General features: G+C 39.3%; 1 protein-coding gene across 8 annotated transcripts in view; it reads left to right on the top strand.

Moving 5' to 3' along the window:
* Window positions 1-297: 297 nt before the first annotated feature.
* AGFG1 (ArfGAP with FG repeats 1) overlaps window positions 298-22,342 on the top strand; it is a 79,885-nt gene continuing 57,840 nt past the window's right edge. For 4 of the 8 annotated variants that reach the window (XM_072719336.1, XM_072719337.1, XM_072719335.1 and 1 more), the window contains exons 1-2: window positions 463-751; window positions 18,385-18,478. In XM_072719336.1, the coding sequence (XP_072575437.1) occupies window positions 585-751; window positions 18,385-18,478 (261 nt within the window). In that variant the 5' untranslated portion in view covers window positions 463-584. Of the gene's footprint in view, window positions 752-1,078; window positions 1,305-2,015; window positions 2,183-4,038; window positions 4,180-13,820; window positions 15,608-18,384; window positions 18,479-22,342 lie in introns of those variants that run through there. The other 4 variants (XM_072719340.1, XM_072719339.1, XM_072719342.1 and 1 more) reach the window with 4 other exon arrangements.

The following is a 22,342-nucleotide window of genomic DNA, read 5'->3' as shown; positions in this document are numbered from 1 at the left end:
CTTTTAGGGCGCGGTGGGTGGGGACCTCGGTCGGGTGATGCGCGAGCCCTCCGATAACACAGCTAACGCCGCGGCGCCTCCGCCCGCCCGCATCCCGCGCCTTCGCATCCTCGCTCCTTCGCCCCCGCCCCCGCCCCCGCCCCAGGCCGGGCCTCGGCGCGGCCGCTGGAGCGCGCTCCTCCTGGCCGGCAGGGGGCGCCGGCCGCCACTTGGCCTCGGGCCGCCCGGGGCGGGCCTCCTCTTGCCGTGCCCCTTCCTCCTCTGTCCCCCTCCGGAGGAGTCGGGAAGGTGGCGGCGGCGGCGGCGGTTGTCCCGGCCCGGCCGGTTGGTGCGGCCCGTCCGCCCGCGCCCCGCAGCGTCCGCGCCGCGCCCAGCGCAGCCGAGTGGAGCCGAGGCGGCGGCGGGGGGGGTCCCGGCGCGGGCGGCGCGCGCTGACGGAGGGCGGCGGCCGCGGCCAGGGCGGCCCGTGGGAGCGCGGGCCCCCGGCGCAGCGCCGCCCGGCTCCGGCTCCGGCTCCGGCTGCGGCTGCGGCTGCGGCTCCCGCTCCCGGCCCCGCCGGCCTCCCGGCCCCGGGCGCCGCGGCCATGGCGGCCAGCGCCAAGCGGAAGCAGGAGGAGAAGCACCTGAAGATGCTGCGGGACATGACCGGCCTCCCGCACAACCGAAAGTGCTTCGACTGCGACCAGCGCGGCCCCACCTACGTGAACATGACGGTCGGCTCGTTCGTGTGCACGTCCTGCTCGGGCAGCCTGTGAGTGCGGGGCGGGGGGCGGCGGGCGGCGGCGGCGGCGGCGGGGGCGGGGGCGGGGGCCCTCCCGGGGCCGGGGGGCGGGGGCGCGCGCTCGGGCCGCGGCGGCCGTTGGGGCGCGGGCTCGCGGGCAGGGGCGGCGGAGGCCGGCGGAGGCCGGCGGGCCGGGGGTGCGGGGCCCGGCGCGGGCGGGGCGTGGGCGGCGGTGGCGCGGCGAGCATCGCTGGTCCCCGCGGGGCCCCGGCGCCGCCTCCCCCGGGCCTCGGCTCCTCTCCGGCGGGGCTGGCGCGGAGGGCGCGGGGCGCGGCTGGGGCGCGGCTGGGCCGCGGGGGGAGGGTCCCCCCAGCGAGGCACCTGCCGGGCGCCCGGGGGACGGCGGAGCTGGAGGGGGGAGGAACAGGGACGCGTAGCCGCCGGGGCTTTTTTTTTTTGTTTTTTCTTTTTTTTTTTTTTTAAACTCCCATCCCCCTCCTTCCTCGGGCCGGCAGCACCTAGGTCACCGGGGAGCGCGTGCACTTCGGGGGACTAGCGGGACTGAAGCGTCTTGGTGGCCGCGGTTTGAATCCCGGGGCGGGGGCGGGGGTGGGGGCGGGGGTGGGGGGTGGAAAGTTGGGAGGAGGCTTCCTGGCGGCCCGGGGAGGCCGAGGAGCCGATGTCGAGGCCCTGCGGGGTTTTAGCTCTTAGGGTCCACGGAGACGTCCTTTGAGTTTCGGGGAAAGTTTCAGTGGGAAGGAGAGGTTGGCCAGAAGCTGTGTCATTGTCCGCACGGGGGTGGCGATGGCCGCCGAGACCCCTCCGTCGGGGTCGCCGCCCCCCCCCCGTGCGCGGCGACCGGCCTCGCGGGCCCGGGGTGGCCTGTACCCGCCTTTGCTGCGCGCACACTCCGCTAAGGGGCTTGTGTCAACAGCGCGACCGTGAGTTACCCCCCGGCCCCGGGAGGTTTTGCAGATGGTCTGGGGACGGAGAAGTCGCTTTTCCGTACCGCTTCTCCTGTATTCGAAGCGGTTCGCTAAATATCCCTGAAGCGTGTGTTAGACCAAAACAGCGACTTGGGCTCTTTCCTCTGTGATGATTCCTTTCAAATAAAGTAATTTAGCCATTGTATCCTCCCCCGCCCTTTAAAAAAAATAATCCGTTGTCAGATTAATCCTGAGGCAGAGTACATAATGTGTTAGAAAACCCCCATTTTGGAGAAGGCAGGACGTGCCCAGCAGTGCATGATCTGCTTATTTATGTTTGTTTTTTTCTCTTCATGTTGGGCAACAAGGCGTCACTAGTCTTTGGCGCACGTTGCTTCCTCAGCACACATGTCCTGGGTGCCTTCGGTGGGAAGCCTTGGGGCGTGCTGATGAGTACAGTGAATCTCTGCTCCTTTGGTGCTTGCGTTGTGCTAGGGGAGATGATAACACATAAGTGCATGAGAAACATGTCCGGGTAAGTATGAGCTAAGATAGTGCGGCGGGAGAGCCCTTGTTGGGAGGTTACTCTTAGATCCTAGTTAGGGAAGCACTCTGAGAAGCTGACAGTTAGTGTTATTACTGAGTCACAACAGAATCGTAGAAATGAGTCGGATCTAGGAGATTTTCTGGTTCCTGCTTTACACTTACGTATGAAGTTAAGTGGCACGGATTAGGCAACTTTGGTTCTAAAATGAAACCAACAGACCACTGTTTTAAGTGTATTTGATTTTTATTATATGCATAATAAATGTATCCTAAAAACAAGGTCTTTTGGTACATATGAAATACTTGGTTTGAAAAAAAATGTACGTAGCTACTGTTTTGAATTTCTGACATTTCTCTGTGATTCTTCAGGGTGACATTTAGCCTATACAGCAAATGTATAAGATTAAGAAACATTTACAAATTTCTTCCTAAAACCCACATTTCTGAAACATTCTATGTAAAAGGATATCTTAGTATAATGACAATTGTTTCTTTTAAGGAATTTAATCTGTAATAGACAGGACTTAATATCTTCATTCACTGGTGATTTTACAAATGTTTATTGCTTGCTTGGCCTATGTCATACATTGTGGGAGGCGCTGGTGTTCGTTCCTTGGATCCTACTATCTTTAAAGAGCTTGCCTTCTGACTATGTAAACAGTGATGATACATTGTAATATTTTTCTCTAAATGAGCTATCTCTGAAGTATGTAAATAGAGAAAGCTTCACAGAAGATTTGATGTCTGAGCAAAGACCTTCCTTTAAAGACAAGATCCATGTGGCTGGCTGCTTCAAGTTGAAAGAACAAGTACTTGTGAGCTAGATAAACCTGGTCTTGAATCCTGGCTCTGCTTCTTAAGCTGTGTGCTATTGAACAGCTCAGTCTGCAAGCTTGAGTTTGAATTTTCTCATCCATGAATAGTGAGGATGAAATTTACTTTGTGGATTTTTTAGGTATAGATTAATTTTCAGTATTAGTGATAACATGTGTTCAACATCTCACAACATCTTGATGCCTACTATGAAATAGCTGCCCAGTAGATAGGAGATATTAACAAGGAGGAAAGGATATTCCGTGAGTAGGGAACAGTAGTGTGAAAGACATTGAAATGAGAAAGCACCCTTAAAAAATTGGTTAGGTTGGATTTTTCAGATGTAACCCAAAACATATTTGTTTTACGTAAGGCTTTTTCCGATGGCTTAACGACATTGCCTAGATTTCTCTCATCCAGAGATGACTGCTTCCAGTTGCTGGGGTGCATATTGCCTTAATTTACATCAGTGTCCCAACTTTTCTGGAAGTTCTGCAGAAAGTTTGCTCAGGTCATATAGCTGCTACCTTGAACCAGTGCCCTGATTGGACTCATATTCTGCAATGACTTCATTGGAACAACAAAGATCGCCAAATACAGTTCTCGAATCAGAAATCTGGGATTCTTGGGAAGGAAGGAATAGGTGCTGGATCAAATGTCTACTGCAGAAATATTGAAGGGACAGTTGCTCCTAAAGATTTCTGTCCTTGTTTGTTTTTTTAAAAGATTTTATTTATATGAAAGAAAGAGCTGGGTGGGGTGGGGGGGCATGAAGAGTGCAAAGGGAGAGTGAGAGGGAGAAACAGACCCCCCACTGAGCAGGGAGCCTGCTGTGGGACTTGATCCCAGGACCCTGAGATCATCAAGACCTGAGCTGAAGGCAGATGCCTAACGCGGTTTAACCTATTGAGCTACCAGTAGCATCCAGGTGCCCATGGATTTCTGTCCTTGAAAAGCAGTAATAAAGGAAAATAATTTGAGAAGAATGAAATAACTACTGAGTTTAATGACTATTATATATTTGCTATTCAGATAATATAGTAGCTTGGAAGAATATAAGTTTGAAATCCGATCCTGACACTGCCACTAGCTTTGTGACTTAGGACTTATTAATCCAGGCCACCATGAGCCCATTGACCTGGATCCATCTCTTCAGCCTCAGTGTCTTTTGTGGTAAGAAGATAATGCATAGCTTAAGGTTGATATGAGGATTAGATGGTACAATTTGAGTGGTTATTGAGCATATACTATATGAGACGGTGAGGCTAAGCAGTGGATTTACAGAGTATAAGGCCTCTAGCTACCATTGGGAAAACTTGATTGTTTAGAAAATGCTCCTATACAGTAAGTAGTGTTTACTCTCACGAATTCTAAATTGGAGAGATTAGTCACATACCTTTTTTTTTTTTTTTTTTTTTTTTTTTAGTCACATACCTTTTATCATTAATTTAGCAGTATCTTTGTTTAAGCAAATTGAACAGGCATCTTATTGTTTATATTACTAGACTCAGAAAATCTTTTTCCCAATCGCTGTCATGCGCTTGTGTGGTGCTCATCCGGAGTGTATAACTAAATTCAGATAGTGAAACTTTAAGTGTAGGTGCAGTTATACTATCTATTACTGAGCTAGAATGGGGTATCGTAAGATTAATTTGTCACTTTCTTTCTGGTTCTAGCTACAGAAATGCTTAAAATTTTGAATGGATAGCCAACAACAAAACATTGCCTTCAGGTTAAAGAACTTTTAGTTGATTTAAAGACCAGTTTTAGACCATATTAGTTAACATCAGTATAATCAGTGAATAAGAATTGTTCATCTTTAAAAATGAGTCACAAGTTTTTTAGAGAGGGTTTATATAAAATAAATAAAATTTAAGAAACACTTTGCCTCAATACTAGCTATTTTATGTGGACAGGGTATTTAAAATGGGGGTTTAAAGTTTATACACTTGCACTTTATTAATTTTGTGTACATTTTGACTTTTATGGTGAATATTGTGGGAACTTTAACTTGAAAGATGAAAAGGCATTGAATTTGTTTTTATACAGTTACTAGCATTAGAATGGATTGGAATCAAATACTCTTTTGGAGCTCCGTTATAATATTCAGGACCTCATGAGGTTACAGTAGCAGTGATTTATATCTTTAATTCCTTTTAAAAAATTTTTAAAGCACTCTAAAGTAGGTATATTTGATAAGGTATTTTGAAAATGTAGTACCATTTCAATTTACTGTTAAGTGGGAAAATTATTTGCTACTTCTTCATTATAAAGGATAGAATTTTTTTTAAGCGAATATGAAGTTCCTGGCATTAGGACATGTGTCGGGGATATAACAAAATATTTGTTGAAATAGAAAAAAATAATAACTACTAATCACATTTATTGAGTGCTAGCTGTGTGTCAGGTGTGATTTTAGTAAAAATCTTATGAGGAAAGTACTGTTATTACTCCCCCCCCCCCCCAGCTTTAATTGTAAAATTAGTGCACGTTCTTAATGCTTTGTTGTGATACCCTGGTTGATGTTGGGATCCAGAACAAATGCTGATTCTACCATTAAAAAATGTGTAAAGATTTCCTGTGAATTTTTGTAAATTGTTTTGAATTCTGTATTTTGGGAACTCAGATGGTAGATTTTAACTTCATTGGAGTTTAAAAGCAGGGCAGATTATGGATGTACATTCATTTTTGTTTTATAGCTATACTTTTTAAAAGAAATTATTTTTAAAAGATTTTTTTTTTTTTTTTTATTCATGAGAGACACACAGAGAGAGGCAGAGACACAGGCAGAGGGAGAAGCAGGCTCCATGCAGGGAGCCCGATGTGGGACTTGATCCCAGACTCCAGGATCACACCCTGGGCCGAAGGCAGGAGCCAAACCGCTGAGCCACCCAGGAATCCCCAACTCTTTTAAAATAAAGGAACTTAGTTTTTCTTAACTTTCTGTTTTCGTAACTTTGAATTCTATTCAGAAACTGCTGTTGTGTATTGTGAGTGTAATGGGAATTTGGTGCTTACTGTTTTGAATTTGTTCCATCTATACTGCCATGAATGAATTCTCTTGCTATTTTCTATATCTGAATTGTAATTAAAACCTCTTACCCTGTGCGTGTAGGATTGATAGTGATTAGATTTATTTAAGAAGTCAATTACTTGTGTGTGTGTGTGTGTGTGTGTGTATTTTTATATACTTAGGTTTTTTATTTTAACATGTAATTTTTAATTTGCCAAAGTTTTTAATGTAACACTTAGTACTTTTCTTTGAATGTGGTTCCACAGATTAGATTCTTTGTCCATTTGATACAACCCAGACTCACATTATGTTTATAGTTCTTAGAATTGTAAGCTACTTTTTAAAGCAAGTCGAGTGCTGTATTGTTTTAGATCTTTTTTCAATCTTTTACAGTTCTTGTCTACAGGTAAATAATACCTTTTCATAGTAACTGAATTTTGTTAAGTCCCTAAATCGTTTTTATGAAAAAAATATTCTCACTCGTGTCAGTATTTTACAAAATAGTCCATTCAACTATGTATTTAGATGTGTATTTAGACACCAAAATACACAATATTGTATTTAGACACCAGATACTCTGCCAACTGTATTACCAAGTTATAATATTATACAGCTCTTGATAAACATAAAACTCAGTTGGAAGGAGCAGCGGAGAGACACCTAGCTGTGTGTGTTTGTTGTGCCGTAGGCATTTCCTGTAGGTTTTTCAGCAGGGAGGAGAAACATGGATTCATCCAGCAAATTGATTAAGAGAGATTCTTCTGTAGTGCATCTTCTGTCCTGGGAAAACTCTTAAGCATATGTAGTATGGTGGCATCATATTTTCACTTTTTTCTCTAAAATATGCATAATGCTCATATTTTTGAGAAACTCCTATGGAGATATTCAGGACTTGGTGCTGTTACCCTTCCCATTTTCCTCTTGACTCATTAATGCATTTCCAACTTCATATAGTCACAGTGATAATTGGTGAGGAATACCCATCACGGATTCCGTTAATATATATAAAAAAGAGAAATCATTCATAACTTCAGGTACTTTGATTAGTAGCATGTTCCTTGTGACATCCTTTACAGGTCCACACGTGAGAGCTCTTGCCCTAAAGACAGCTGATTCGGTGTGGTAAGAATGAAATTCATTAACTTAATGTTACAATAAGGATGGGAAACTTGTTTGAATTGTTCAAAATATGAGGAATGATAGTTTTTTTTTTTTCTTTTAAGTTAGAACACATTTTTTTTCCCAAAGACTCCTGAGTAAGATGTAGTAGTCTCTTTTTGATTGGTACTATACTGTTTTAGAGGGAGGGGAGTCATAATTACGTCTTGCTTTTATTCTGGTTGCTTCTTGGAAGAGTTACATTAACTGTAGCATGCTCTAAAGAGTTTTATCAGGATGTTAAGGAGATTTAAAACTGTGTATCAAAACAGTTCAGGAGCTAGAAATGTTGTTAGCTTCAAGAAGAAAAGACTAGTGGGTGTGGGGAGCTGTACATATGTCACTAGCTTTGGGTAATTTTAAGGCCTGTATGTGGAAGAGGTAATATTATGATTTATTCTCGAGGGAGAGGTAGGTAGGAGACAAGTGTATGGAAGTTACAGAGAAACATGCATATTTACAAAAGGAAGAGAGGAATTTTTCTTATTGTCAGATTCTTAAAAATCTTGTTTTCCCCCCCGTTTCTTAATAGACTGTGCAAGCTCTTTGATGAGGAGGGTATTAAAATCAGTGGGACTAATAATGTGGGAAGATGTGGAAGCTCATTTCTGTCTTCAAAGTTTTATCTCTTAGTGAATCTTGGTTCTAACTTTGAACAGTTGTGTTCAGTAGATAATTCAGCAAAAAGTACCTATTGAACATCAATAGGTATCTTTCATCAAAGATAACAAACAACCTGTGTTTGTCAGTTAAATTTAGTTTTGAAGAGCAAGAACTGTTTATACCCATTCTTTTTTAATTTTAATTTAGTTTTAATTTTTATCAAAAGGGTACATGCATATAATTTAAAGAGGCAAAAGGCTTATAATGAACAGCAGTAGTCACCTGTTACCTCCATCCATTTCTGATTGCCCCAGACAGTGACCATGAACTCTTGTCTATGCTCTCCTTCTATATTTACCTTAGTATTTCTAGCTAACATACTTAGAGCAATTTTTAAAAAGTTTTCAGTTTTGGCTTTATATATTGACTTTTTTACTGTACAAGGAGGAAGATAAGGATTTGGTCCTCTTAATGCTTTCTCCTTTTCCACCTACTGTTTCTGCCTCTTCCTTATAACGTTAATTACAGTCGTTGGTTAAATCATTATTTAGTATTTGCCTTATTGCAAGTATACATATTGTTCTCACCTGAGTCATACAGTATATTACTCCTATTTTCTTAATTGTACAACCTTTCACCCCATGAAGTTTGTACTTGTATAGTTCTCTTCATTTGCTTTGTTTTTCCTGTGCATATCATTAATACATCCCCAGATAGTCTCTTGACTGAGGCGTAATACTTCTTTCTATATGATCAGACACATTAGGTGCCTTTTTGTTTTGTTTTGTTTTTGTGGTTGATCAGTCTTTTCTGGGTACTTTGTCATCTTCTAGTCTGGAAATCCTGCTCTCTAGACCTGCTATGCAGTGGTCATCCTGGGACTTTTCTTCTGCCTTCATTCTGGGAATTCTTTTCATGTCTAACCTGTGTTGGGCCCTCTTTCCAGGATCCCCACATCTCCATTAACCTCCTGATTAAAGGTCAGTGAGATATCGTTTTGAGAGGTATATGGCTGTAAATGTCTTATTCTGCCCTCATTTTAAATTGATAGTTTGTCCCCATTCATAAGGTGGAAATACTTTATCCTTAAAGTTTTAAGGCAGTGCTTACTCATCATCACATCCTCAGTATTGATGTTGGGAAGTCTGATGCTATTCTTTTTTTTTCCCCCAAAGGATTTATTTATTTGAGAGAGAGAATGCACAAGTGTGGGGAGGAGGGGCAAAGGGAGAGAATCTCAAGCAGACTCTGCGTTGAGCTCAGAGCCCAAGATGGGGCTCCATCCAGGACCCTGGGATCATGACCTGAGCTGAAACCAAGAGTCAGGCGCTTAACTGACTGAGCCCACCCAGGCACCTCTTGATGCTATTCTTATTACTGATTCTTTGTGCCCCATTTTCCTCCTCCCACTGTGGGAGTATATGTGATCTTTATTGCTGCTCTTCTGAACTGTACATTGAGGTATTTTGGTTAGGTCTTTGGTTAAATATTGTAGCCATTCTTTTGGACTCATTGATTTGTAAGTTATGCTTTTTTTTAGTTCAGAGATGTTTTCTCCAGTATTCTTTCTTGTTGATGATTAAAAAAGCCTGGCTGCCATTTTTCTAGGATCCAAGTTAGGAGACTAGGGGCACATAATCTATCACTCAGTATGTGGGGTCTCAGTTAATCCCCCGGTTTTTAGCAGGGTACCTAATAACAGTCCTTAGCTGTGCCTGAGCCTAGAATCTATTTGAATAATTGCTACAGATTAAATGTTCATTCAGACTTCTGCCTAGGGCCTGGTAAGGTTAGTCTTGTGGCTGTAGCGAGACTGGGAGTTTATTTTTGACCCTGTGTAAATCCCCCCCAACCTGCCTTAATTCCTTTTGTGAATCTTGTAGGGGTTCTGTAATGGGAATCCGCCTCCAGTTGGCTTCTCTCCTAAGAAGCTACTGTTTTGCTTTTCTTTACGTTGCAGAGTCAGTTACTGCTGGTATGTTCACTTTTTAAATCTTCCAAATTTTGTTAGTAGAGAACTAGAGTTTGCTTTTGGTCTCCTCCATTATTCTGTGTCCTGCTGTTTCTGTGGGTTAATGCCTTTTTATTCCTTTGCTTTCATTTCAGTGAAGTTTGGAGAGGTTTGTGAAGACATTCTTGGGTTTTGTCCACTTTTTTTTTTTTTTTTTTTCTAGAGAGAGAGCTAGCGAGCACATGGGCAGGGTGGGGAGGAAGGGGCAGAGAGAAAGAAAGAGGGAGAGAGTATCGTAAGCAGGCCCCCTGCCGAGCACAGAGCCTGGAGCTCAGGGACGCCTTGATCTCACCACCCTGAGATCATGACCTGCACCAAAATCAAAAGCTTAACTGACTGAGCTACCCAGGCACTCCCTCTTTTGTGTGTGTGTGTGTGGTGTTGTCCACATTTAACTGGGACACCTTAATTGGGTTTAAATTGTTACTCGAGTATTATTTTTTAGATGTTTCCCGTTACAAGGACCTTACATTGTAGTATTTGACTTTCAAAAAAATAAAGAGACCCAAAATAGCAGATGTGGTTTACATCGTATGTGTGTTTTCAGTATTTTAAAGTTGCATTCTAGATAGACTAATATTTTGGACTATCCAGTACATCTAGGGCCTTGGCATCACCAGTTTGTAGAATCTTGATATCCGGGATCCCTGGGTGGCGCAGCGGTTTGGCGCCTGCCTTTGGCCCAGGGCGCGATCCTGGAGACCCGGGATCGAATCCCACGTCGGGCTCCCGGTGCATGGAGCCTGCTTCTCTCCCTCTGCCTGTGTCTCTGCCTCTCTCTCTCTCTCTCTGTGACTATAATAAATAAAAATTTATAAAAAAATAAAAAAAAAAAAAGAATCTTGATATCCTGTTAAAGGCATCTTCCATCTGTTTGTAGATTTTAAATGTATGATTTTTCTGAATTAAACATTATATCTAATATATTTTACTAAATAATTAGGATTGGGATAGATCTAAATGTCAAGTTAACTTTATTACTTTATGTCAAGATCAGCAACCACATAAATTTCCACAGTCTATTAAAATATTTTAACCAGTTTCTCTCCCAGCAGGAGAAAAACAATTAATAAAACTAAACAGGCTTTCTTATTCATCTAACATACATTGCTGTTTGAGTTGAGGAAATAGCTATTTGCAAGATTGTTTAAAGCATAGTTAAAAGTAGCATACTGGTGGACATACGGAATGAGTCACACCATCTGGTTACAGTCATACCTGGGTGGTGGTCGTTAAAATAAAAGCTCCTGGGGATCTGCATATGACTTAATTATACTGCGAAAGCATATTGGGCTCTACCAGTAGGTGACTTTGGAACTTCTTGAAACCAATTAACTGGCAAACAGGCTTTCAAAAATCAATACTGCTGTTATTAAATGAGTCATTATTTAATTTTTTTTTTTTTTTTTGCACTAAATTGGAGACTTAAAATGTGTATTTTAGGATCTGGAATGGGTGGTACTTCAATATTGGCACTATAAAAATGATGTGGCTTACTTGTCCAACACTTTCATCCAATAGTTATGACTAATGTCATTACAGTAAAATGTTTTATAAACATTGAATTCACATGATGGCTAGACTAGACTTAAGCAAAAAAGAAAAAGGGAAGTGGCGCCAGCTTCCATGAATACACCTTGAAAATAACTAGGTAAATAATTCAGTTTTGATTATATTTCATTCAATTAAATGGTCAAACTTGGTAGGTGGAGAACGTAGCTCCACTGATGAAAAAAAACTTATTTTCATTATTGTAAAAATTGTGATTTTACTGTGAATAATAACAGAATCAAGACTCTAGTATTTTGTTTCTTAGGTTAACCTACATCAATAGAGATGCTACAAATACTTATATACGGATTTGTTTGGTGAACTTAAGTTTTCATTTCACTTGAGTAAATAAGAGTGGGATTGCTAGGTCATATGGAAAGTGTATGCTTAATTTTATTTTAAAAAATGGCAGTTTTTTGTTTTGATTTTCCTTTTATACTGGTTTGGAAGTTGTAAATTCCATGTACTTTTATGGTCATCATTGAAATTTTATTCTTCAGGGGTGCCTCGTTGGCTCATTTGTTGAGCTTTTGCCTTTGGCTCAGGTTGTGATCCTAGGGTCCTGGGATCAAGTCCCACATTGGGCTCCCTGAAGGGAACCTGCTTTTCCCTCTGCTTATGTGTCTCTGCCTCTGTCTCTGTTCTCTCATGAATAAATAAATAAAATATTAAATTAAAAAAAATTCTCCATACTGACATTCTAGAGTTAATTGGTATTTTAACCTTCCCCTCATAATACAAGGTCTTTAAAAATACAAAGTACCCTCACTTAAGGGCTATTGTTGGTGAAACATTAAATTTGTCTGTTCTTCCTCATAAATTGAACACTTTAAAATCAGATGTTGCTTGTTTAGATTTATCTGAGGGTGTTTACCAGTTTCTTTCCTTACCTCTTTGCATTTCAGTCTTCCTGGGGTCATTCTTCTTCTACACTCTGTATTATTTTAGCGAGGACCTCCTGGGATAAACTCTTGGTTTTTGTCTATCTGAAAATATTATTTTGATTTTATACTTCAGAGATCGTTTTGCTGGGTTCACAGTTATTTTTTTCTTACTACTTAAAGATAATGTGTTATCTTTTGGTTTCCATTGAAAAGTCTACTTTTAGTCAAATTTTGTTTTCTTGGTCTTTCTTTTCTGACTGCTTTTAAGATCATGTTTTTGAGGTTGCAACAAAATGTTTCTAAGTGTGGATTTTATTTATCTTGTTTTTGATAAACTATAATTTCTATTTGTAGAGGCATGCCTTTCATTGGATCCAAAAAATCTCAGCCATGATCTTTTCAAATATCATTTCTTTTCATGTTTTCATTTGTGCTCTCAAAAGTAAGAGTGTTGGGATCCCTGGGTGGCGCAGCGGTTTAGCGCCTGCCTTTGGCCCAGGGCGCGATCCTGGAGACCCGGGATCGAATCCCACGTCGGGCTCCCGGTGCATGGAGCCTGCTTCTCCCTCTGCCTGTGTCTCTACCTCTCTCTCTGTGTATCTCTGAAGAATAAATAAATAAAATCTTAAAAAAAAAAAAAAAAGTAAGAGTGTTGATTTTAGGGTGCCTGGGTGGCTCAGTTGGTTGAGTGTCTGAGTCTTGGTTTCTGTTCAGGTCATGATCTCAGGGTGATTAGACTGGCCCCTTATTGGGCTCTGTACTTAGTCGGAGAGTCTGCTGGAGATTCTCCCTCCCCCTTTGCCCTCCCCCCTGCCCCCGCTGTGCACCTTGCTTTCTTCATCTCAAAATAATAAATCTTTAAAGAATGTTGATTAGATATGTTAGATATTCTCGTATCCTTTTTTTTTCCTTTGTCTTTTCTCTCTCCTTAGTCTGTGCTGCTCTCTGGGTTGTTTTTTTTCCTATCTTCTAATTCAATAATTTTTCCTTTTATTGTGTTTAACAAAAAACACAACACTGCTCTTTACCTGCTTTGTTGAATTTTAATTTCCACATTTAGAATGTTTCATTTCTAAAAGTTCTGACTTTTAAAGTTGAATAGTTATTCTGGTAACTATACGTCTTTTTTATTTTTATACCATCTTTTATTTATTTTAATGTTTCCTATATACTATATTTTCTATTTTGTATATTTGATCACTTTAGTGTCTAAAGTCTTTGGGAGAGGTATATCTGAAGATGTTGTTTCTACTGACAAGCTCAGTGTCATGTTTTGTTGTTGTGTAGTGATTTTTATTGCACTTAAGTTTTCCAAATTTTGATAACATTAATTGGAAGTGCATTCCTTCCAACAACTTGCATATTCTTCTGCTGGGACCCTGGGATACTACAGCCTGAAGCAGCTTTATTTCTCACCCAGGGTCTTAGGTTTAATAGGTCTGTCTCAGGTTTAGCTCTGTCATCTTGTCTTAGGTATTGTTGATTGGCATTTGCCTTCTGAGCAGTACTAAATTTTGTGTATATAACATGTCACTTTTCTGGTTTCAGCTCAGTTTTTGTTTCTTTTTCCTTTTGACAGGGGAATCCTTAGAGGTTTTTTTTTTTTTTTTTTTTTTTTTTACTTTCTAGTAAGTTCAACAATATGTTAACAGGATTTTTTTGTTTTGTAACTTAAGGAGTAGCTATCCTATTTTAGCAGAGGAGACTTTTCAGAATATCCAGTCTGCTGTAAGACTCAAGGTAGAAATTGGATGAGATTAAATGTGCAGTGTAGCTATTTTATAAATATTAATTTTGTTCTGCCTTATTAACTTATATTTTGCCCGCGTATTTGTATTAAGCATGCTTGACGCAATAGAGTTCCATTTTTTATTATTTTTTGTGGACACTTTTCATAGTCTTTTTAAATTTAATATGTACTAAAAATTTTAAACTTGTATACTTATTTTGTTATTTATCATTTCATAGAAAATACTCATTTCTGTTTTTTATTCTTCTGAAAATAATGTCTTTATGGGAAAATTTACTTTCTAGTTATTTGTGGGGTGAATGGGTATTTTGTAGAAGATTGAACCTAAGTAGGATTTATATTCACTGAAGATCCAAAGGAATTCCAGTAATTTCTTCTGCTTAGTAATTAACATATGACATATTTAGAGATGTGATTCTCATCCAGAGGGATTTTGCTTCCCAGGGGAGATTTGACAACATCTGGAAAGATTTTTCACTGTCCCTACTGGTTTGAGGATGATATTGGTATTTATTTAGTAGGTGGAGGTTTGGGAGGGAAACTTCTCTACATCCTACAATGCATGGAACAGCCCCCTCACAATAAACTGTTAACCTGACCCTAAATGTCAATAGTGCCAAAGTCGAGAAAACCCTTATTTAGAGACGTAGAGATAAGGTGTTGATGCTGGTAGGTATATTTGGGAGGAAAGGCTTTCCAGGTTTTTTAGAAAAATTGAAAGAAAGCCTTAGAAAGGAAAATTGTTCTCTCCTTCCCGTATTTTCTTTCTTTAATTCTTCAGCACAGACATTCACATCCATATAGCCAGGACCGAAAGTCCAAAATTTTTGACTACTGCCACTAGTCAGTTGGACTCTGTTATTTCTTGCTGTTTGTTTGTCCTATTATAGAATAATGCATATTCATCGTGGAAAACTTGTAGAGAATAGAAAATTATAAATAGAAAAAAATCCTATCATATCATTTATATGCAAGGACTATTAACATTTTGGGGGTATTTAGTTTCTTTTCTTTGCAGATATTTTTTATGTAGTTCTGAGAATATAATATTCATCTTAAAAAATTAAAACATAACCATAAGTATGCATAATGTTTACATTTATTTAATCACTTCCCCTTTGATATTGAGGTGTTTCTGATGTTTTCCTGTTATGAATAGTGTTTGATGAACATCTTGTATGTAATTAGTTAGCTATGTTTCAGATTCCTTCTTTAGAACAGATTGTTAAAGGTAACTACTAGGTCAAAAGGTGTGAATGAGGTTCTTGACTTGATACAAATTGGTGAATTTATCCTATTTTATAGTATATGAAGCTATTAATTTTCACTTGGACTTACCACTTTTTTTTTTTAACAGAACTATTTTATAAACATGTAATGTCTATATAAAGGTTTTGGAAGCTAAATGGAGAAGAATCCTTGTATATCCTTGCATTGAGAATATAGTTAATTGGCCTGAGTAAATGAAATGTAAAAGTGCAATTAGAGAAAGCAAATGAACTAATGTAAAATTTCCTTCACATTATGTAATTTATATAATTATTGTGGCCTGGCAAAATTGTGTCTTCCAGTTGTGTAAATCGAGTCCTATTTTAAATGCACTGAGTCTGCTCACTCAAAGAATTCCTGTAGTAAGTGTTCTTGTTAAGTGGGAAAAAGTTTCATAGTTTGGTTATGAGTTCATTCTGGTTGTATTTGTTTCATAAGTTCAAAATTTTGTCACTTATTTAAGTAATATGAATGCCTTTATGTGTAAATTGGACCCCATGATACCAGAGGGCCTTTTGAGATCTGTGAGTAAATAAGCTATACATTGCACTGCTCTCATGAGTGTATATAGCAGTGTATATAGATTACATTTGTATAATATAACTAAAAAAGAATCTGGGGTTTCCTCTTTTAATGATAGGGGTATAATTCTTAGCTCCAAAATTTCTTATCCAAAACATATACCGTTGTAATAGTGTTTGATGTTTCCTTATTTAGAAAATTATTGCTTTGCCTTTTCCTTTTTTAAAAAGGATACTGTAAGGGAGGTAGAAAGGTAAATGGTTGGCTGGAACAAGAAAGGAGATAATTTAAGGAGAGAGTAAGTTGCTAAGTGAGAGGGAGGGAGTAGTGGAATTTAAGAGAACAGTAAGTTAATTCCTTCTTAAGTTATTTTGGAACAAGGTAGGATGTAAATACAAATCATAAATAAGTTTCCCTGAAAATGGTGAATCTAGTCTTGTTGTCATGATACAGATGATTTGGAAAACAAAGTGTACTGCTTTATTTTTTTTTAAGATTTTATTTATTCATGAGAGACAACCAGCTAGAGGCAGAGACACAGGCAGAGGGAGAAGCAAGCTCCGTGCAGGGAGCCCGATGGGGGACTCGATCCCAGGACTCCAGGATCACGCCCTGAGCTGAAGGCAGATGCTTAACCACTGAGCCATCCAGGTGTCCCAAAGTGTACTGCTTTAAATGAATAATGGCTTTCCTAAATTTTCCCTTTTGGAAATTTAGAAGTTTTTATTTTTTATTATTTTTAAAAATTTTATCTATTTTATTTTAGAGAGAGCATGCGAGTGGGTGGAGGGAGGGATAGAGGGAGAGAGAGAATCTCAAGTAGACTCCTCACTGAGTGCAGAGCTGGGGATGGGGCTTGATCTCACAACCCTGAATTATGACCTGAGCCGAAACCAAGAGTCAGATGCTCAAGCAACTGAGCCACCCAGGTGACCCTACAAGAGACTTTTAAAGTTAATTTGTGATTGCAAAAATACTTGAAAATAATTTGTTCTGTAGTTGTTTCTTGATAGATAAGTTTGAAAGTTTTATGAAGATGAAATTGCTGTGTTCATTTTTTTCTACTGTGCAGTCTTTATTTCTGTATCTTATGACTTAACCCAAGAACTAAAAGTAAATGAATTAGTTTAAAATTTAAAACAACAGGGATGCCTGGGTGGCTCAGTGGTTGGGTGTCTGCCTTTGGCTCAGGGCATGATCCAGGAGTCACAGGATCAAGTTCCACATCGGACTCCCTGCATGGAGCTTGCTTATACCTCTGCCTGTGTCTCTGCCTCTCTGTCTCTCATGAGTAAATAAATAAAATCTTAAAAAAAAATAAGACAGCAACGAAACCCAACTTAACATTTTCCCTTTTCAAAATATGAAACAGATAATATGCTTTGTCATAATCCAAAGCATGATCTGAAAGATGTACCATCTGACAGAGAGGAGGAGTGGGATATGATAATTGAGGACCCTTCTGTTAATTCTGAATTTCCCTTATTGTTGACTTAAAATTTTATGAATTTCTAGGACTATTACACACCATACTTAATTATTCAAAAATGTTTCCAGGTTATTTTTGAAAGACCTTTCATTCACTTACTATTTTGCATCCTTGTTAAATCAATTAGCATGGATGACTGCAAGAGGAGTATGACATATTATGTAAAAATATTAATAATCTATTCTAGAACTTGGATTCCAAATGAGGCCTTTAGCAGAGGACATGACTCAAACATAATTTTATGAAACTTTGCATAGATTACTTGTTACTTTGCATAGATTATTTAACTCTTACTTTGTGGGTAGTAGAGTAGGCTACTCTGATAGTTGGACAAAATGTAGTTTTTTTTACTCTTCTCTGAGTGCATTTGTATTCAGTTTTTTACGTGCATTGTAAAGATCATCAGTAAATTTAGAGATAGAGTTCTCTTAAGGCCATCTATACAGAAAAGGCTTCAAAGTTGTAAAAGAACATTTAATCAGGTGTCCAGTATTTCTCGAATTCCCTCATGTCCCTTCAGTATCCTCATGAGCACTTATATGCCTCCTGAGGTGATGAAAATGTCCTTTATTATAATTTTTTATCTGAATTGAAGGAGAGGTGAGACTTCATTCTTAAGGGTTAATAATTTCCAGTTTTCTTGGGTTAGTTTTCAGTTTTCAAATCGGCCTTAAGCTTAAAGGTAATAGCTGTTTGATTGGAATATTTGTATAGCTCTAAACTTAACAAATCATTGTTATTTGCTTAGGAAATGTAAAAATATTTAATTGGTTACTATTTGAATTCTTTACAGAATGAGAATAGTTAGAGATGTTACATAATCTTCTCCTTCCATTAGAAACCCACTAAAGCAGTATTTGTATTTCCTAGAAGCTCAGGTGTTACAGGTGCGATGTGTTCCTAACTAGATAGTTATCTGAATTTATATTTAAATGTATCATTAGTGAGTCTAACTTACTTGGACAATATCTATTGTGAGGATTAATAGTTCAAATTAAATTGTAAATACTTTTAGTTTATGAAGTGAACAGTGTTCCACGTTTAAATGTGCTAGTTAAAAACGTTGTACATTGATGTGAAATTTTTAAGATACATAATAGTAAATTTGTAAAATATTTTATTTTTTAGGAGAGGGTTAAATCCACCACACAGGGTGAAATCTATCTCCATGACAACATTCACACAACAGGAAATTGAATTCCTGCAAAAACATGGAAATGAAGTAAGTGTTTTTTACAATTTTTAACTTTTTGGCATTTTAATAAGATTTAATAAGTTGTTTATAATGGTGAATTTCACTGTCTAAAAAGTTATCTTTGTATTCTATATTTAGGTATTTTAGAATGTACTATGTGATAATGTACTTAGAATTAATATCTACTAAATATCTAATTAAGTACCTTTATCATGAGGTGAAACATATATCTAAAATTCATCAATGTTGAATGTAAAAGGCATTTTTGGAGGACATCTAGTATTGGAATAACTGCTAGTGCTTGCTTTAAAAGACCAAAAGAGAGAGGAGAAAGAGAATTAACTTTGTGGTACTGTGGTAAACTTCTGTTAGGCCGTTGTATGATCAGCTTTTACCTGAGTTCCCCTCCTGCCTTTTTATTATATGCTGAACTTCATGTTGAGCCCGTGCTGGGTGGGGAGGTGGAGGCTGGCAGAGCTGGGTGGGGAGGGGGAGGCTGGCAGTGCTGGGTGGGGAGGAGGAGGCTGGCAGTGCTGGGTGGGGAGGAGGCTGGCAGTGCTGGATGCAGAGGAGGCTGGGTAGGGAGAAGGAGACTGGCAGTGCTGGGTGGGGAGGAGAAGGCTGGCAGTGCTGGGTGGGGAGGAGGCTGGGTAGGGAGGAGGAGGCTGGCAGTGCTGGATGCTGAGGAGGTTGGGTAGGGAGGAGGAGGCTGGCAGTGCTGGGTGGGGAGGAGGCTGGGTAGGGTGGAGGAGGCTGGCAGTGTTGGGGACAGCCCAGCCTTAAGGACAACTCAATAAGAATTTGAAGAGGAGCTTTTTCCTTCTGACTGCTTTAATAGGTTTCCAGTAGTTTCATTCTGTATGCTTTCTTGTTTTTAGTTCTATGTTTTTACCACGCTGTTGGTAAAAGTGGTGATCTAATATTTGAAAGAAAGCTGTAAAATTGACCAGAAAAATGGGCATTTGGGGATAAGAATGAGCCATGCATTCTAATTAATAACCATTATTTCATTGTTTCATAGGGAGGAAATAATTATTTATACTATTGCTTGTGTATTTTTGATATAAGAAAAAAAAAAGTTGTTTTAAGATTTTGTTAGTGTAGTCTTTTTCACCCTGAGAAGATGTATGTTAACATTTTGCATTTTGCCTAACATTTTTTTAAAATTATTTTTTAAGATTTTATTTATTTATTCATGAGAGATACAGAGAGACACCGGGGCAGAGACATAAGCAGAGGGAGAAGCAAGGCTCCTTGCAGGGAGCCTGATGTGGGAACTCCATCCTGGGACTCCAGGATCACGCCCTGAGCCAAAGGCAGGCGCTAAACCGCTGAGCCACCCCGACGTCTCCCTCTCTAACATTTTTATAGTAATATCTTAAACTTGCTTGCCTTCTTGTTATGCACGTGTGTTTTTTGGCTCTAAAACAATGAAGAAGTATACATTCAAAATTATGAAATATTTTTAAATATGTGGTTTAGAGAAGTGAGCACAGAGCACACTATTTTGCTGATAAGAAATTATTTTGCATAATCAAGTTCCATACTGATGTGGGAAAATCTAAAGCCTAGGGGAAAGGGCAGAAGATTTGTAATGGCTGTACATATAGAATAATATATTTACTGATTGAAGTACAATTTGGACTGTTTTTATGAAGTTTGGGATTAGATCAGCAAAGCAAACTTTTAATTCCACTCTTAGAGTGTTGGCCTAGTATGCAAAATTTTGGACATCAGAATATGAAGTCATAAATAAATATTTTTCTGTGCTTAGATTAATTGTCTATTGATAGTAGATAAAGTCAGAGTAGTATAACTAAAAAGATAACAGTCCATTGGAGAAGTAAGTAAAAACATCTGTATCTGTCAGGAAGTAGCTAAGGTTAGGTGAAGATTGGTCTCCAAATACTAAGATTGAAGGAACTTTCAGTTGTGTTAAAAGCATTTAACGTAAGGTTTCCTCTCTTAAAAAAGTTAAGTGTCAATGTAGTATTCTTATATAGAAGGATAGAATTGTACATTAGGTCTCGATTACTCATCTTGCATAAGTGATCTTTACACCCATTGAATAGCAACTGCCCACTCTTCCTTCCCAGCCCCTGGTAACTGCTATTCTACTTTCTGCTTCTGTGAGTTTGACTGTTCTGGATACCTTGTGTAAGTGGAATCATGCAGTATTTGTCCTGCTGTGACTGGCTTATTTTATTTCACTTAGCATAGTCTTTTCAAGGTTCAACCATTTTGTTAAATATGGCAGTCACTAAGACTGACATCAAAATAAATTTAGTGTACATACAAGAAAATACTTGATTTTAGGCAACTCATATCAAAAAGTAGAAAAAAATTAAATTTAGAGATGACTGGAATAGGTTCATGAATTTCAAATCCTTTTTTTTTTTTTTTTTTTTTTGAATTTCAAATCCTAAAAGGAGTCATGGAAATTGATAGGTCACTTAAACACTCACAGGGCAGTTATTGTGCTAGGTACTGCAGATTTAGTTACAGACGTTTCTCATGGATTTAGCTGACACAAGGCTTACAGTCTGCTTAGGGTTATAGATATCTGTAACAGTGATAGCATGTTAATTAATGCTAAAAATTAGTTTCAGAAGTAATATGCAAGGAGAGACTTTTATTGGTGAAACGGAGAGTATTGGGAAGATCTCATAGAGGTAAAATAGTTAGAACCTAAGCTAGCACGAAGATATTGGTTCATTTGTTTTTAAGTTTGTTTATAAGTAATCTCTATACCCAATGTGGGACTTGAACTCATGACCCTGAGATCAAGAGTCACATGCTCTTGTGACTGAGCCAACCAGGTACCCTGTGGCAGGAAAAGATATTAAAGGCAGAGCAAATACAGTACACAAAGAAAAGGGGAAATTATCGTAGTTCATACTGTTAGACAATACACCAACCTTGTATATATTTGTTAAGGCAGATGCACATAGTTTCTTTCATCACTAAGAATATCTTAGAACCTAAGCATTGGGCTAGATATATTTAATTCTTTTTTTTTTTTTTTTTTTTTAAGAATTTATTTATTTATCCATGAGAGACACAGAGAAAGACACAGACATAGGCAGAGGGAGAAGCAGGCTCCATGCAGGGAGCCCAATGCGGGACTCGATCCCCGGACTCCAGGATCACACCCTGGGCCGAAGGCAGGTGCTAAACCGCTGAGCCACCCAGGGAATCCCCCGATATATTTAATTCTTAACAATATTAATGGTATCTGTGTTTTTAAAAACTTGAGAGATGCATGGAAGATGAGGATTGATATTATGAAGTGCAGGATGGTTAGCACAACCTAAAAACTTCATAGACTTCAAGTGCAGGTGCTTTATTATTAGTTTATCTTACTTAAACATTTAAATCTTAGTATAACATGCATGGAGAAAAGTATACAAATCTTAATGTTTCATTTGAAAACATGTTGCCATCTTCTTACTGTGTGTCATTTTTCAGTAGTTTGGGAAGGACCATACTCAGTCGTGTGTATTTTGGGTTTAAAAGGCACTGCTGTCATACATCTTGTGCATGAATGGGTCATGTAGAAGATGAGTGTTTCACCAGTTAAAAGAGTAAATTGACAGCTGTCTGGGATCTTCTTCCTCTGGAGGGCTTAGTGTTCTGAGGGGCATATTTGGTTGTCATGATTGGGGTATTGTGGGCTTAAGCAGGTAAGTGCAGTGGTTGTTGGATGACTCACAGTGTGTTGAATGGGATTAACCTACATTCCACATGCTTTGAATGTTCCTCCAGACATTTATATGTGGGAAAACCTGTTTACAGTCATCTGTATGTATAACTTAAATCTGTTTTAATGCTTGCATTAAGTTGTGAACAATTTGCCAAAGAAAATCATGCTGCCAAATTCAGAATAAAGAG

Source organism: Vulpes vulpes, chromosome 9, assembly GCF_048418805.1.
Source record: "Vulpes vulpes isolate BD-2025 chromosome 9, VulVul3, whole genome shotgun sequence".
Taxonomy (NCBI): Eukaryota; Metazoa; Chordata; class Mammalia; order Carnivora; family Canidae; genus Vulpes; species Vulpes vulpes.
The sequence above is the reverse complement of the archived record's forward strand: the minus strand, read 5'-3'. Positions and strand labels throughout refer to the sequence as shown.